Genomic DNA, 16,863 nt, shown 5'->3' on the forward strand with positions numbered 1-16,863 from the left:
CCCACTGCGGCAGTCCAAGGAGCCAGATCCGAGGGGTTGGCCATGAACCTGGGAGTAATAAGCTTACTCTTGGGACTTTGATTCTGGGCTAAGTGGTGCAGAGATAGGATTGTTTGGAAACCAAACTCAGTGCAGTGTCAGTGGTAGAGTGTGGACTAGACCTTTTAATTCCCCAAACTGTACTCCTTCTACGAATGGGGGTTGGGGTGGGTGAACGCTGGAGCATCAAACAGAAAGTCCACTACAGAAGTGTAGCCAGAGGAAGATGTCAAATCAGGCAAAGATGGCGTCAAGCCGTGTGAGGGATGAGGAAGCCTTCAAACAGGGAATAAGCAAGAAGGGTGGGAGCCAGGGAGACGGAAACAGGGTGGATCGTGCAGTGGAGCATGAGCTGAGAGCAAGAATAATGGGTGGATCGGGGTGGTGGCTGAAAGAAACCACACACAGATTAAGTAAGATGCAGATAAGGACTCCATACCTGCACTAGTCAACAGTCCTGCTCAGAAAATCATCGTCTCTGAGTTTTGGAGTGAATACCTGGGTTAATTCAAGAAAAAGGACTCTCTGGAACCATCTAATGCCATGGCAGCCATGGAGGTGCTAGTGGGGATTCCTGCTGGCAAGAGGAATGACAGCATGATCTCCCCTCCTTCCTTCCACATGGGGGAGGGAGGTGGTGCCCATTTCCTGTCCCCTCATCCTACTTTCTCTATAGACCAAGTCCTGGGGTTCCGATCAATGTGATGGATTCTTAATCCGGAGAGATTTAAAGGTTTCTCAGTCCCTCTGGCTATTATTTCAGGTTTGATTCAGGGTCCAGCTTGTAACTGGGATCCTATGACCAAGCCCCTACCTTATGCCCTGGTTCTGACAGCGCCTCCCTCCTTCACTCCTGGGCCTGAGTCCCAGTCTCAGTGCCTTGCTTGGGACATCGTTAACTCCTCCCAGGGGCTGGGACTGTTCCTTGAGTCTCAGCTCAGCGACCACAGTCCTGCTTTCTATTCATGACTGGTGCTCATGCGTGCCTGACTTACCTGGACCTCAGATGCTCCTAGGTTCCCCACGGTTTGCTCCCCACACCACCATGTTGAAACAACTTGGGACAAAGTTGCTTGGTCTCTTAAAGTCTGACAACCCACGTAAACTGACAGTTCTGTCTACAGATCGGAGCCTCCTTGCCTGGTCTTGGTCTAGACCCCTTCCCCATGGCACCTCCTGTGTTGTAGTTTATCCCTGGGTGTCTGGTTCTAATCACAGCCACTGATTTGGGCAGAACCTTTGGGACAATCATTCTGTTATCTCAGTTTTTTTTTCTGTCTAGAAAAATCGTTCTCAGAGGGACCCAGTGAAACTCAGCTTATTAATATACTTCTTTCTGGCTTTAACTTTAATACCATTTCAGTTTAGCGATTTCCCTCCTAGCTTTCTTCTTCTGTCGTTTTCCCAAAAGACCAGCTTCTCTAACCACCTTTCCCTGATTGAACTCCATGAGGGGCCAAGACGTTCATTTGTTTAGTTCACCTGACGAATTCCAAGTACCCAAAATGGAGCCTGGCACGCAATAGATGCTCAACAAGAACCATCGAATAAGTGAAGAAGGAACTACGAGTCAGACTCCACAGAGGGGGCAGCACACGTTAGCAGTGACTAGTACCCCTGCTTACATAGAGCACACAGGATAAATCTTACTTATAGCAGTACACGTTGTTTTTGTTTTCATCAGTACTGGTCTTAAGAACATCCCTTAATCTATGAAAGCAGGACTTCTTTGCCTCCCGATTTTGATTTGTCTACCTTTCCACTCCCACCGCTGACCAGCTTTACCAGCCACTAACCCAGGTGACGCCACACTGACTCGGCAGACCCCACCAGCCAGCCTTTCCTCATTATGTTCCTCCTACATCTCTACGAGAGCCTCCTAACTGGTCTTCCTGACTCCCTCCCTCCCCGACTCCCCATTCATCCCCTGCAAGTGGCCACTGATGTTCTAAACCCTGTGAATTGCATTGGAGAAAGCACGCGTGTCAGAATGGCCAGAAGGTGACTCGCTACCACGCTGGTAAGCTGTTTGAAGATGGACATGATTTATGCCCAGCTAGGTCCACCTCGAGAAGCGACAGCTGCCGTAGGAACATGGTCCATTGGCCTCTGTCTTGGAGTCATGATGGTTACATTTCAAACCTCACCCTGTTTCTCTTAACCCAGTTTTGATTTCATCCCTGAGTCATTGCATGGTCAGAATTTTGAGCTGAGCCTTAGTCGGAACCCCAGGCAGCTCTGGGCTGGATGGACTGACCCACGGCCCCCAGTGCGAGGATACTACCTGTTCCATTCCTCGGGCAGCGGAATGTCTTGGGAGCCAGGACACCTGGCTTCTAGGCCTGGCTCTGCCACTAGTTGCATGACTTGGGGCAAATCACATCACCTCTCTGGGCCTCAGTGTTCACACCTGAGAAATGAAGGGGTTGCATGGTATTAGTGATTCTCTACTTTTAATTTTTCTCCCTCCCGAATACAGCTAGTGAGATATAATTACCAGTGAGATACACTCCCATATGCGACTTCTGGGTGTTAAATTCCCCCCTTCTTCACTCAGGGAAGCCTATTAGAGGGGAGAGGGTATGTAGCTCAAGTGGTAGAGCGCATGCTTAGCATGTATGAGGTCCTGGGTTCAATCCCCAGTACCTCTTCCAAAAATAAATAAATAAACCTAATTATCTCCCCCAACCAAAACCAAACAAACAAACAAAGAAACAACAAAAAAAGAAAGCCTATTAGAAACAGCAAGCACCCACTGTATAGCACAGGGAACTATATTCAACATCTTGTAATAACTTATGATGGAAAAAGAATCTGAAAAAGAATACATATCTATCTATATATATGTATAACAGAATCACTTTCCTATACACTTGAAACATTGTAAATCAGCAATACTTCAATAAAAAAATAAAAATAAACAAGAAGAAATTTTTAAAAGCCTATCAGAACGCAGGGAAATGGCAGAAAATTTCAATGTGTTTTTATTAATATTTTTTAAAAATGAATAATCTGTAAGCTTGGTATTTTGACTGTAATCAGGTTACACTTAGTGAGGGTTTAATTACCCACCTTCAGAATAAAAAGACAGAGAGAGGGAGGGAGACAGAGAACACAGGAAAGAAGAACTCATCACTTAGTGAAGAATGAGTGTGAGGTGGGAAATAGGGACCTGCTGGCTTCTCCGTTGGTCTCAGTCTTTGCAAACCTCCCATCTTGCCAAGGTCTCATTAAGCTGAGATTTACATATATCATTTTTTATATAAGGCCCCTACATGCAAACCAATGACATTAGCTCGTGTTCAATTAAAGAAATGAAAATCTGTACCTATGCTTTTGGGGGAAGAAAATGTGCCCAAAAAACAGCTTATCTCTAGTATGGCCTCTTCCTTCAAGTTTCTCACTGGAAAATTTGGTGCAGTTTTCACCGCCTCTGCTGGCTTGCTGATCCTCATGTCAGATGTGACTCTGCAGAATTCTACACAGTCTTGTTTACAGGTTTTGTGAGTCACCCTTGACAACTGCTTGGTTTGTGAACCAAGATTGATAGCTGCTGTTCTAGGTCTCTTTAAGGTCTCACCCAGCATCCAAGTGCTGGAAAAGGCCTGATTGAAACACCCCGATCCTTTACCTGGCTTCACCTTACCTCGTATACTTTTCCACTCTCCTGCCTAAGAGGAGTGCACCACTCTGCTGTGCCAGCCATTTTTCTTATCAGCATTTGTGTCTATCTTTCACTTTTATCCCTTTGTAAGAAAGGGACGTCACTGTTGTCTCACTGTGAGGAAAGGCCCCTCTTGATTAGCAGATACACACTACTATGTATAAAACAGACAACAGCAAGGTCCTAGTGTGTAACACAGGGAACTGTATCCAATAGCTTGTAATAACCTATAACGGAAAAGAATCTGAAAAAGAATAGATACATACGGGGGGGAGGGCACAGCTCAGCGGTAGAACAAGTGCTTAGCATGCACAAGGTCCTGGGTTCAATCCCCAGCACCTCCATTAAAAAATAAATAAATAAAACCTAATTACCTCCCCCCCAAAAAATAAAAATAAGCAAATAAATAAATAATATGTATGTATAACTGAATGACTTTGCTGTACACCTGCAACATTGTAAATCAACTATAATTCAGTAAAAAAAAAAAAAAAGAAGAGATCCCTCTTGCCCATGTTAATTCTCCCCCTTGTACTTTGATTTAACACCTGCCCACACCACTCCCCCGCCAGCATCGTTCTTTCTGTCACCTATGTCTTCAGCGTCTCTCTTCCCTAATAGACTGTAAGCTGCATGAGGGCAGAGATTGTGTGTAGTTGTGTAATTCTCTGCTCTTTGTCAGCTTTAAGAACCTGTACAAGAGGGGGAGGGTACAGCTCAAATGGTAGAGCGCATGCTTAGCATGCGTGAGGTCCTGGGTTCAATCCCCAGTACCTCCTCTAAGAATAAATAAGTAAATAAACCTACTTACCTCCCCCCAAAATTGAAAAAGAAAGGCAGACCTGAGGAGTAACTAGGATATACCTTTGAAGACCCTGTACAGGAGGTACTTAGGACACGAATGACTAATGGATTGACTGCAGAAGTAAATGAAAGTATTCCTGTCCACTGATGTCTCGATTTAGCAAGTCATCATGCTCTAGTTTTTCTCGTCCTTTGTGATAAACACTCCCACATAATACTCTCCTAACTTTCAAGGTGCTGGAAAACTTGTCAGCATGCACTCTAGTTGCTCGCGTCCCATTTCTCCTTGAAGCCCTGCGTTCTGGCATCTGTTGCACCCACATGAGTAAAACTGCTTCCACCAACGCCATCAAGAACCTACGTGTCACCAAGTCCAGTGGACAAATATTTGGCCTCATTTTCCTTGATCTCCTGACTCTCAATCCTAAAATTGTTTGAATGTTTGCTGAATGACATTATTATTCTCATATGAGCAGAGGGGAGACAGAAAAGATTTTTTTTGAATACAAGAGTGACAGTAAAAATAGCTATTGCTTCCGTTTTCCCACGGTGATTAGTTTAAGGGAGGCTGGACACAAAGCCAGTCAGAGATGACACAGGTGCATTTGCTTACTGACTCACGTATTCATTCAAACACACACACACGTAGTGACTCCCTTTAATGTGCACTTTAATGGGAGAAAGATAAGGCAGTGGATTTCAGGGAGGGTCCCTCTGGTGGTTGTGTCTACCAGTGAGACAGCTAATTTTGAATTAAAAAAAAAAAATAGGGGGGAACAGTTGGTGAAGGAATAAATTGAGAGTTAGGGATTTGCAGATACTAACTACTATATATAAAATAGATAAACAGCAAGGACTTACTGTGGAGCACAGGAAACTATATTCAATACCTTGTAATAGCCTATAATGAAAAATAATATGAAAAGGAATATATATATATAAATAACTGAGTCATTATGCTGTACACCAGAAATTAACACAACATTGTAAACTGACTATACTTCAATTAAAAAAAAGGAGGATGGGCAGTCATAACCAACAAGCCCTTCGAGAGAAAGAAGGAAAGGACGGAAGGAAGGAAGGAAGAAAGAAAGAAAAGAAGGGAGGGAGGAAGGAAGGAAGAAAGAAAGAAAGAAAGAAAGAAAGAGAAAGAAAGAAAGAAAGAAAGAAAGAAAGAAAGAAAGAAAGAAAGGAAGAAAGAAAGAAAACTACTGACATGTAATATTTATATAAAAATGCACACATCACAAAAGTTCAGTTTGATGGATTTTCACAGACGGAACACACAGCTGGATTAAGAACAGAACATTGCCAGAATTCACACCGTGTCTCCTTCTAGACGCTCCTTCTCCTCCACAGTAACTGCCCTCCTGACTTAATGTCCTAGATCAGTGTTCCTGCTTTTGTGCTCTGCATGAATGGAACCACACAGGACACACTCCGGCTGCCTCACTTCTCTTGCTCCGTGTGGTATTCGCAGGATTCACGGACCTCGCCCTAAGTGGGTGCGGCTCATTCACTCTCATTGCCATCTGAATTCTTTCAGCAACACTTTCAGCTTCTCCACCTGGGACCTTCCTTCCCACCGTAATGATGGTTCCCTCTCTCCCAGTAACATTTCCGGTCCCCCTTCCCTGCTCTTCCTCCATACCTCTAATCACCACCTAACACACCATACATTTTATTTATTTTGTGTATTATTTGCCGCTGGCCTAGAAGGTGAGTTCTGTGGAGTCAGATAAGTGCTCAATAGACACCTTTTGAACACATGAACCTCAGCTACTTCTGCATGGTGCCCAGCTCGCCCAGAGAGGGAGGGGGGTGGTTGGGGGTGGGAGGGGTGCCTTGTCGCCCAGACAGAACAGATGGGTGAGAAATGCAACAAAATGTCATTTAGCAGGAGACGCCAGCCTGATGTGGAACCAGGTGTGACTCTCCTGGGACATCTGTACCACAAGCATGAATACAGACGCAAAAATCCTATATAAAATGCTTGCCAATGATTTTCAAAGGTTTATTAAAACTGAAAAAGAAAAAGGTCCAGAAATTCCTATCCCTTGGGATATGGGGAAATTAGATGTGAACTTTCTGGCTTTATGTGCTTTTGCATCTTTTGAATTATTAATAATAAGATCTATTGATTTAGTAATTAAAATTTAAAGAATAACACACCACAGTTAAGTAGAATTTATCCTAGTATTGTAAAAAACCATCGAATATTGACAAATTGCTATTAAAGAAATCACAAGGGCCTACAATATTTTATGAAAAAAATCACGAATTTAATATCACAATAATAGAAAAATACATGGCTTTGAGTAAGCACTCAAATATTTCCTGAATGAATGAATGAAAATGTATTAATACGTTAAATCATCCCAATAGGTCAAATAAACAAAAAACTCACCATTTAACTAATAAATGCTGAAAGAATATTTAAAAAAGAATTCAGCATCCATTCCTGATGAAAACCCTTTGAATGTGTTAAAGAAGAAGGTTTCCATCACGTGCCTCCCTGCAAACCACTGCAATCTGGCTCACGCTGGCACCATGCCATGGAAACTGTGCTCCCCAAGGCGCTCGGTGCCCTACATATTGCCAAATCCAATGCACTTGGATGGGGACCAATAAATATGTAATGAATTAAGGGATGGATGATCAAAGAATCTCAGATCAACAGTCAACATCATACTTAATAAAACACCGGAGTTGTCTCTTTAAAGTCAGAAACTAAACCAGGATGTGAGCTACCACTGTCATTTGACGTTTTCCTGGAGGCTCAAGCAAAAACAAACAAAAAACCATGGAGACAAAACAAGGTATATAGCTCTTGGAAATGAAACCAAAACGATCTTGCCTGAAACCTTTGGAGAGTCATACAAAAACGATCAGATAGAAGAAGAGAGTCCTCAAAGTTTACAAAATAAATACCCGCAGAACAATAGTTTTCCCCTAAAACCCAGCAAATGGAACGTCTATGGAATGAGATGAATGATGAGACAATGGGGAAAGTATGACATGAGGGAGGCACCGGATCCCACGAAGTACAAGTAATTAAGAATCTAGGTGAAAGTTGCAGAATTCCAGCTTTACACATTAAAAAAGAAAACAGTCATATGGAGAGTAAGATTGTTTTAAATTGGCTAAATGTGCAGAATAAATGACGCTTAGGTGGTGAATGTACTACTAAATTCTGGGTGGAAGAGACAGGCTGGATTCCTACCATAAACAGACCAGGTCCAGCGTAACTACAAGAAAGAGTCAATGTGGTGGAAGTGGGGCTCGTCCTGCCCTACCCTGGAGAGCATATTCTGCTTCTCTTGTTGCTGTTCGTAATCTCCAGTCTGAGGTTCCTGAATTTATAACCTCAGTTTCCCTGGGATGATAATCTGCTCTTTTAGAGAAGTGACTTGACAAGACATGGGAAAGTATAAAAACAAGAACAGAGATGTTGGAAAAGAAGTTCCAACATGAACCTTTAGGTTCAGCAGAAAATGTTCACGGTCCTTGTGATAAGTTGTGGGGTTTTGCATATTATTTAAGGTATGTAAAACACTTAGAAGAATTTTACTAACTAATGCTCATTTATTTTGAAATTTTATTATTGAATTTTCACACTATTCTAAGCACTGGGCATACAGTGATGAGAAAGACGGATGAGTCCCTGCCTTAATGGAGCTTAAGTTCTACTCAGAGAACAAATACACAACTAACATTATTTTAAAAGTGATTGGCACACTTATGGTCAATTAATCTATGACAAAGAAGGCAAGAATATACAATGGAGAGAAGACCGTCTCTTCAGGAACTGGTGCTGGGAAAACTGGACAGTCACATGCAAAACAATGAGATTAGAACATTCCCTCTCACCATGTACAAAAATAAACTCAAAATGGTTTAAAGACCTAAATGTAAGACCTAAAACCATAAAGTTCCAAGAAGAGTCCAGGTGGAAGGCGATACTGGCTGGGAAGAGGACGGCAGCACTGTAACCGGAGAGACGTGGAGTAGCTTGAAGGTATGTTGCGGAGGTAGGACCAAAGACCGTACCTGTGGGTTGATCGGGCGTGGGAGGTGAGGCAATGAGAACTCAGGGAGAATGTCTAGTGCTTTGGACTAAACGTCTGGGCGGATGGTGGAAAGATATTGGAGGTGGGGTGGGGGGAGCAACAGGTTTGTTAAGGGGACATCAAGGATTCTGGTTTGGACCTATAAAATCTGGGGTGCTTATTAGGTACCCGGGTGGCAGCGATGTAAGCAGGCAGCTGGATGTGGGAAGTCAGAAGTGTGTTATCAGCCTGTAGATGGTATTTACAGACATGAGACCTCAGATAACAAAGGAGAGGATTTAAGTGGAGTGATGCTGAGGTCTGAGGCCTGAACCCTGGGGCATTCAGATATTTGGGGTGAGTGAGAAGAGGAGGAGGAACAAACAAAGGGACTGAGAGGGAGCAGGAGGCAGGCCAAGAGAGGGGTGTCACAGAACTCAGGAGACGAAGGTTTTCATTGTGTCAAGGGCTGCTGAGAGGTTGAAAATGACGGAGATGCAGCTACTGAACTGGCAAATTGAAGGTCATTAGCGACCTTCACTAGAGAGGTTTCGTGGGACTTGTCAAAATCTGATTGGAGGGGGCACTCGTGGGGCCAAAAGTACAAGGGGAGGGCTGCACATTATCCATCTAAATATTTAAGAGATATCAACTGAGCAAATTTCTAAGTAAAATATTATTATAGTCATCGTATATTGGGAGGCGAGATTCAAATTTAGAGTTCTCCGACTCCTTGAGTTCCTTACCAGATGAACGGGCACAGAGAGAACTGGTCCCCTGACCTGCCCCCGCCTTTTCTTCCCTCCACTCCGACTGAACATCCAAGTTCCACCTACACACGCTTCCCTAACCCTCCATCTTAGCAGACAGCTGTCTCTGAGGCATAGAGATGAACGCACTGCATGCCTTGGATCTGGGGAACCACCCCCTCAAAGGCCCTGGGCGCTGGTTTGAGACCATTTAGACAGGGAATTCCAGAGTCCAGAGCATCCTAAGTGAGGTCTGGGGAGGGGGCAGGTCTGAGGGCTTGTGTTCCCCTCGTGGGGATGGGCATAGCAGGACGGAGGCCAGCGTGGGGTCCTCTAAAGCATGGAGCGTAGGGGCCATATCGGAGCAGGTTAAAGAGAGAATGGGGACTATGAGGTAAAGCAGTGAGAAAGCAGTGTAGACAGCTCTTTGAAAGAACCTTTCCTATAATGGGGTAGTAGCCAGAAGGAAAGGAAAAGCCAAAGATAACTTTGTGTTTTTCAAGACAGCACTCTTGCTTGCTGATGGAAATGATGAGTAGGTGGGAAAGTCGCTGAGGAGGAGTGGGTGGGATGATGCTGGGCACAGAGTCCTTCAGCAGGTGGGAAGGCAGCACCTGGGGCTTGGGTGGGGAGACTGGCGTGGACAGCGCCTCCACTGTGAGACAAGGGGAAGCATATTAAAGAGGCATTGATCTAGGTGGGCTGGTAAACCCGGCAGTGGGAAGGAAAAAAGATCGTTCCTTTCAAATTATTTCTAATACTTATTTTTTTTTCTTTACATTTTCTAGGTGACTTCATTTATTTATATTTTTTTTTAGTTTTTTTGCGGGGGAGGATAATTAGGTTTATTTATGTACTTTTAGAGGCAGTGCTGGGGATTGAACCCAGGACCTTGTGCATGCTGAGCATGTGCTCTACTACTTGAGCCATATACCCTTCTCCCCACTCCTAGTGCTTATAATTCCATAGTGAATGAGGTCATCCATTGAGAGTAGGGAGAGATGAGTTGTGAAAAGTCCTCTGGGACACTTAAAAATGGTGAAGATGGTAAATTTTATGGTACGTGTATTTTATCATAATTAAAAATAGTAATTTTCAAAAGGTGAAAAAAGACTAATAAATAAATCCTCTCTTTCTTCCAAAAATAAAAAAGAAAAAGAAAAAAGCTACCTGGGAAAACAGGAGAGTAAATATATTAGGGAAATGTAATATTAGAGGGCAGTCCTAGGGGCTTACTGGATATTTGTGGACGTAAATCTAGGGCAAAACCAATAAGCTTAATTGTGAGAGTTTTTCCTCCTGCTGCCTTCAGTTGCCAGGGTACAAACAGGTGAAGTAGTAAGAAAGTTGGGTTAAGAGAGTTTGATTGCTGTAAGAAGATTTGTGACTTTAATTAAAAATATTTAAGGGAATTTGACGGACTTAGACTAAAACTGAAATGTTGAAAAACCTCTGGACTAGTAAATAATTTCAGGTTTGTAAAGAGTGTTTAGGTGCTTAGCAGTTTTGTTTGTTCCATTTATAAACGTCTGCTTGGTCAGACATTTGAAGCGCCGAAGAGAATCAGATCTGTAATTGTGGTTAAAAATGCCAAAGCGAAGGGAATGTGGTAAATCAAGTTTGTAAATCATGTTAAATATTCAGGAGAATTTACTGTCAAATTTATAAGCTAATTTAGCGTTGACATAAGAACAAATGAAAATTAGTCATTAACTTTAGATAAGACATAGGTAGACTTATAAATGCAGCAGTGGGATCTGTGTTAAAGGCTTAGGGAAAATTAAGATTTTAGATTTACAGCCTTAGCAAATTGAGCATTAGTTAAAATACAAGTTACTGTAAGTACACTCTTGCATGCACTAAGGCCCAAATTTAGATGCTAAAAATATGGCTGTTCCCTATGAGATGCCATCTTATGCCAGTCCCCCCCCCCCCATTTTTTTTCTCAGCACAAATATCTACCCCTATGTTCCAAAATTCCACAAAAATGACAGAAAAATACGTATATTATCTATACATACAAAATTATTTACATGTGCAAGAGTATTTATATTTTAATATTATTTGTATACAAAATGTTTAACAGTCTGGCAAATTTTGCATATGGGTCCGTGATTAACAAAAAACAAGACAGAGTCCGATTAGTAAATCAGAAATGGTAAAGAATGGTAAAGAAAACACAGAAGGTTTGCAATCAGTGGAAAAACCACGGGAGAGAAACTTGACACTAAACACTCCTGAGGGAAAGTAGCTTTTCCGAGGGAGCCAGGGGGAAATCCAAGATTAAACAAATATGAAGAGAGAGAGAGGTCCCCCTGGACAGTCGTTAAGGTAATTAAATACAGGGCTGCCTTTGGCCAGGCTGGGTCAGACATCGCCCTCTAGCTAGCAGCTCCAGTCAGATAAAGTTCCCAGGATAAAGACCCCAGGACTACTTTCTGAACAAAGGAATGAGTAAGTTTCCTGGAGGAGTTTCCTTGAAGGCTGGTCGGGCTGGGAAAGCAGAGCTCTTTTTTAACAGGGCTTCCAGAACAACAGGGACCGAGGTTGGGGAAGAAGAGGAAAGGTCCTCGGGGCCTCTTCCCATCACAGCCACGTGGGTGGCTCTCCAAGGTAGGATGCTTCAGAGTAAACACGGGCTGCGGAAGGCACAGTGCCCCAGAGAACGCTTAGTACCCCAGAAGGACAGAACACCTTTGCCTCTAGAACATAAATGACCTGGTCTGGCAGTGCATTTACCCCTGTCCCTTCTAAGCCCGGGAACTGGCTCCTAAAATAACAAGATTCTCATTTGGACTGACAGCACTCCAGCTTCCAACTCGGCAAATTCCAGAGAAAGGGGTGGTGGATGGATACAAGAAACAGAATGTCTGAAAACACCAGTAAACCTTATGATTATATCTAAATAAATGTGGATATGTAAATCATGAGAAAAAATTCAAAGCTAGAACTAGGTTTTCATAAGATTTCAACATTGGAGCAGGGGACAGGAAAGAATGTGAAGGTAGGTTACGGCTTGAATTGTTCGGGGGGTGCTGTAAATGCAGAGTAAATCCAGAAACTCACAGGAAGGTAATCTGTCAGGAGGTTTAAGAGGAATTGGAATGGGTCATTCAGGAGGCTTCCGGGGTGCTGGTGATATTTCATTTCTCAATGTAAAAATTTTAAGTTTTGTTTGCTTCATTTTTTTCCAGAGTGTCTTCTATTTCTGTGCATGTGGTATTTTGTAATGAAACATTTAAAAAACAAACAAAAATCAAGAATGACTGATAAGATTTGAGATTCTGCAACCTGGCTGCATGGATTACGTGGGGAGGGTTTGAAAAATGCTGATGTCCAGAGCACACCCCAGACCACATAAATTAGAATCTCTGGGATGGGGTCCTACACATGCATCTGAGAACCACTGTACTTGAAGAATAAAAATTAAAATAAGCAAATTCATCAGGAGGAGACGTTCATCACAATTGATGTTAATGGGTTAAATTCCCCGACTAAAAGACTGAACTCAACAAGATCACCAAGATCCAAGTTTTCTGCATTTCTCAGGTTTCCTAGCTTGGTATTGGCTCTGGTCTCAAATTCCTTGTGGCTACAGGTCTGCCGTAGAAATACTGTCCGCATATCCTTTTAGGTTTGTATTAAGAGGGAAAGAACCCTTGGGTATGTGCCAGAAGTCTCAGCGAAACTTTCATGGCAACTTTTTTTTTCTACTGTGATCATACACAGGGTTTCTGCTGTAATCCTGAGCTAATCACTATGACAGGAGACTTTGGGATTGGCCAGGCCTGCACAACCCCTGCCCCAAATTTGGGGCGGACTCGATATTGCCAGAACGACATAGGATGAGAGTTTTGGGGAGAAGAGGTGCCTCAAACAAAACCCAGCAGCTGTTAACAGAAGTAGAGTGAATGGAGGTGGGGCAATGAGTAAGAAAAAAACGAAAAATTCCATCACGGAAACAGAGATTCAAGGCTTCAGAAAACAATGAAAACGAAACCAAAGTGGGTAGGTTCAAAGTGGAGGTTAAGAGATGGGAACTGGTTGGAAACAAACATCTTGCTCTGCAGAAACGGTTGCCTATGGCCTTGACCGTGGCCAGAGAGGAAGCTATTAAGGGCAGTGGACAAGCTGAGTTAATATCCACTGGCTCCTGGTCCATCCTGTATCCGCAGCTCAGATTTCTCTCTCCACATTTATCTACACACCTGCCTTCTGGACAACTATCCTGCATGTCTGAGAGGCAGCTCAAATTCATCATGTCCAAAACTTATCAAAAGATGGCAAATCGGCTCTTCCTCTTAAATTCCTTTATTTTGTTAATGACCTCACGCTCTAAACGGGGAACCTGGAATCATCTTTTCATTCCTTCTTCTCTCACCTCTGTGTCTCATCTTTCTCTGGGAAGGGTTTCCATCTCCATACTGTGTCTGGGTCCACCCCTGACTCTTTATCAGCACAGCTATAATTTAATCATTGTGTGATCTGTTTAAATAGTGATCACTTCCACTGGGCTGGATCCAGGACAACAGGCCTATTGCAGTCTTCATTTTCTGCATTTTTGTTTGTTTGTTTGTTTGTTTTAAATTTTTGTCGAGGAAGGTAATTGGGTTTACTTATTTATTTATTATTTTGATGGAGGTATTGGGGATTGAACCCAGGACCTCGTGCATGCTAGGCATGCACTCTACCACTGAGCTATACCCTCCCCAACTTTACATTTTCGTATCCCCAAATCTGAGCTCTCTTGCTGGCATTCAGTAGATACTCAAATATTTTTAGACAGATGAAAATCAAGTCGGCCAGCATCAAGTTTTATGTGCTGCCTTCCAAACTCAGCACTATATTACTACCTGATAATCTTCTGAAAATGCAAACCTGACTATATTTTCCCCCTCTATTAAAAATCTTTGCATCTTTTAATGATCCTTCATTCCCTAAAGGAAAGCAATGTTTCTTAAATTTTCAGTAACTAATAACCACTTATTTATTGGCTGTCTGGAGCATATACCAACCTCTAATTGTAGGTAAACATTCACACATTTTTAAAATAATAAAATTAATACACATTAAGTTAAAAATTAGTAAAAAAAAAATTAGGTAATATTCAAATATCCCTTGTTCTCCAATCCTATTTATCTCTTGAGTTTGAGTTTGGAAATCAAGTTCATAAGGCAAAGGATACAGTGTAATCTGCATACGCTTGGTGCCTGAATTTTGGATTACAAGTAGCAAGAGCTAGGGATAGAGCAGTATATCAGATCTTTTTAGTAAAAAGGAGTATTTGAATATACTCAGATCCTGAATTTGGGTACAGAGAGTTGAAATAGCAAATGTAGGATGGTGAGAAATATCAAATCAGCAAAAAAAAAAAAAAAAAAGGGGACACTTATTTGCAGTCAATTATTAAAGTATATAATATGCACATATATGTGTGTATCTGTATGTGTATACATAGATATATATCTGGATTAATGACAGATTCCATTTATTTTTGTGCTACCAAATTAGAAAGCACTAACTAAGAACTGCAGGCTGTTAGATAAAGCAGCAAATGCTTGGTGGCCCTCCAGAGGTTTGGGTATATTTGGATGGGGCATATACCTAGAAACATGGTGAAGTTTCTTGCTAAAGGCCACTTTTCGAAGCAGCTAAGTCCAAGAATGTTATCTCATTATCCAAGGCTGGACAGTTGGACGTTTTAAGTTGGAGAGCAGTTGCAAATGAATTTCTAATGTTTTTTCGTCTGGGCTCAGCTCTGGAAAGGCCTTCTCTGTGATTTCTAGGACTGTGGCTGGTTTTTAAATTTGCCCAATAAAACGTCACTGATGTCCTTCTCCAGAGAATGGAGACAATCAAGTGTTAGGAAAGAGTCAGTGCCGACTGACAAAGCCTCCTGCATCACAGTTCAATTTCCTGATATCTTATCCTCAGCCCTGAATATCCTATTAGGTTGGGCCTGAAATGAGAGGTCTGAGCTTTGCAAGCTACTGACCATGGCGTGTTGACACACCACTTGAAACCAGTGAGATAACGTTCCTCACCACGCTGATAATGACGACAACGACCAGATTTATCACTTTTGGTTTCTCCTGGCATCATTAGTGTTATGAAGGAATCTTATCTCCTCCCTCCTTTCTGTTATTCACAGGAGTACCTCCCCCTTGGACAGCCAGCATGCTCTCGCATGGAAAAGCAGTTTTAGCGCACGCCGCCCATCTCTTCCCGAAACCCAGTGGGAAGACACATGCTCAGTGATGGGGACTGGCTTGTGCCAACCATTTTCGTTCCTCCTTCAATGCTTAATGGAGATCAGCACACATAGCTGTTCTTAGTGAATAAAGCAGCATGCAGTTTTAGCCCCCGGATACAACCATTGCGGAGCAGTCAAGTGCGGTGGATGGCTAAAATGGCCCCAGCCCTTCCTCCCTCCTGGTATCCATGTCCTTTGTCACAGTGTTGTAGCATCCTCCCACTCTGTCTCTGAGTTGGCCATGGGACTTGCTGCGGCCCGACGGGATGGCAGCAAATGTGACCAAGCAGAGACCTGAAAAGTGCCCGTGTATCTGGGCTCGCTGCTTCTTGATCCTCTGCTTTCCCCACGAGAACGTGCCTGGGCTAGTCTGCTGAAGGGTGAGATGTGCAGAGTAGTGTTGAGTTACCCCAGTTGTCCCAGGCAAGCCCGTCCCAGACGAGCCACGCTGTCACCCATACACATGAAACAACCCAGCCGAGAGCAGGAGAGCTGCCTACACGACCCACAGCCTGGACTGGCTTCATGGCCACATGGCTTTTGTAGTCACACAGGGTTCTGTGCTAAGAAAGGCCCCTGGCGTGGTTTAATGTTCGGCTTGACATTAATATCATCTTGAAATGAACTGATTTTTGAATAAAGGGCCCTGCATTTTAATTTTGCACTGAGCTCCCCAAATTATGGAGTAGGTCCCACCGACATCTAATCACTGACACCCGGGTGAACCTAGCTGAGATGGAAAGAACCATCCCCACTGGCCTATGGACTCAGGAGATGAATAAATTCGTATTTTTTTTAAGTGACTGGGTTTCACAAGTGTTTTGCATGATTGCAGCAATAGATACTGATATGCCAAAGCTTTCTTCACTAGACTCATGGCTGGTCCTCCATCAGCATTACCTTAAGGATACTCCCAGTCTGCGTCATGTCTTGCAAAAATAGTATTAGATTAATTGATAAAGAGAACCCAAAATTATCAAGCATGTCTTTCTCATTCACATGGGCACCACAGAGATGCAAAAACTGGTTTGTTCTTTTACCACTAGTGGTTTTGCTTAACTGGAAAACAAAGTATTGGCTGTCACCATTACAGTAATAATAGTTCCACCACCTTTGTGCCCCATCCGTGCTAGGCAGCATACTCTCCTGATACAAGGTTTGCTTACGGCCACTTTTGCTTTCTCTCCCAGCATTTGCTTTGTCCTGAATTTGAGGCTGGTTTTAGAAGCATGTTGACCACTGTACGACCTGCCTCTGTTGATGCTGTTGTTTTGGCCTCTTTGCCTTTAGAAATAAAATTAATCA

At 42.9% G+C, this 16,863-nt stretch overlaps 1 protein-coding gene across 4 annotated transcripts in view; it reads right to left on the minus strand.

Moving 5' to 3' along the window:
• TNRC6A (trinucleotide repeat containing adaptor 6A) overlaps positions 1-16,863 on the minus strand; it is a 175,993-nt gene that overhangs the window by 148,264 nt on the left and 10,866 nt on the right. For all 4 annotated transcript variants that reach the window (XM_032460841.1, XM_032460843.1, XM_032460845.1 and 1 more), the window contains exon 2: positions 2,324-2,449. In XM_032460841.1, coding sequence (XP_032316732.1) covers positions 2,324-2,403 — 80 coding nt within the window. In that variant the 5' untranslated portion in view covers positions 2,404-2,449. The remainder of the gene's footprint in view (positions 1-2,323; positions 2,450-16,863) is intronic.

The sequence above is a fragment of the Camelus ferus genome, chromosome 18, assembly GCF_009834535.1.
Source record: "Camelus ferus isolate YT-003-E chromosome 18, BCGSAC_Cfer_1.0, whole genome shotgun sequence".
Lineage (NCBI taxonomy): Eukaryota > Metazoa > Chordata > Mammalia > Artiodactyla > Camelidae > Camelus > Camelus ferus.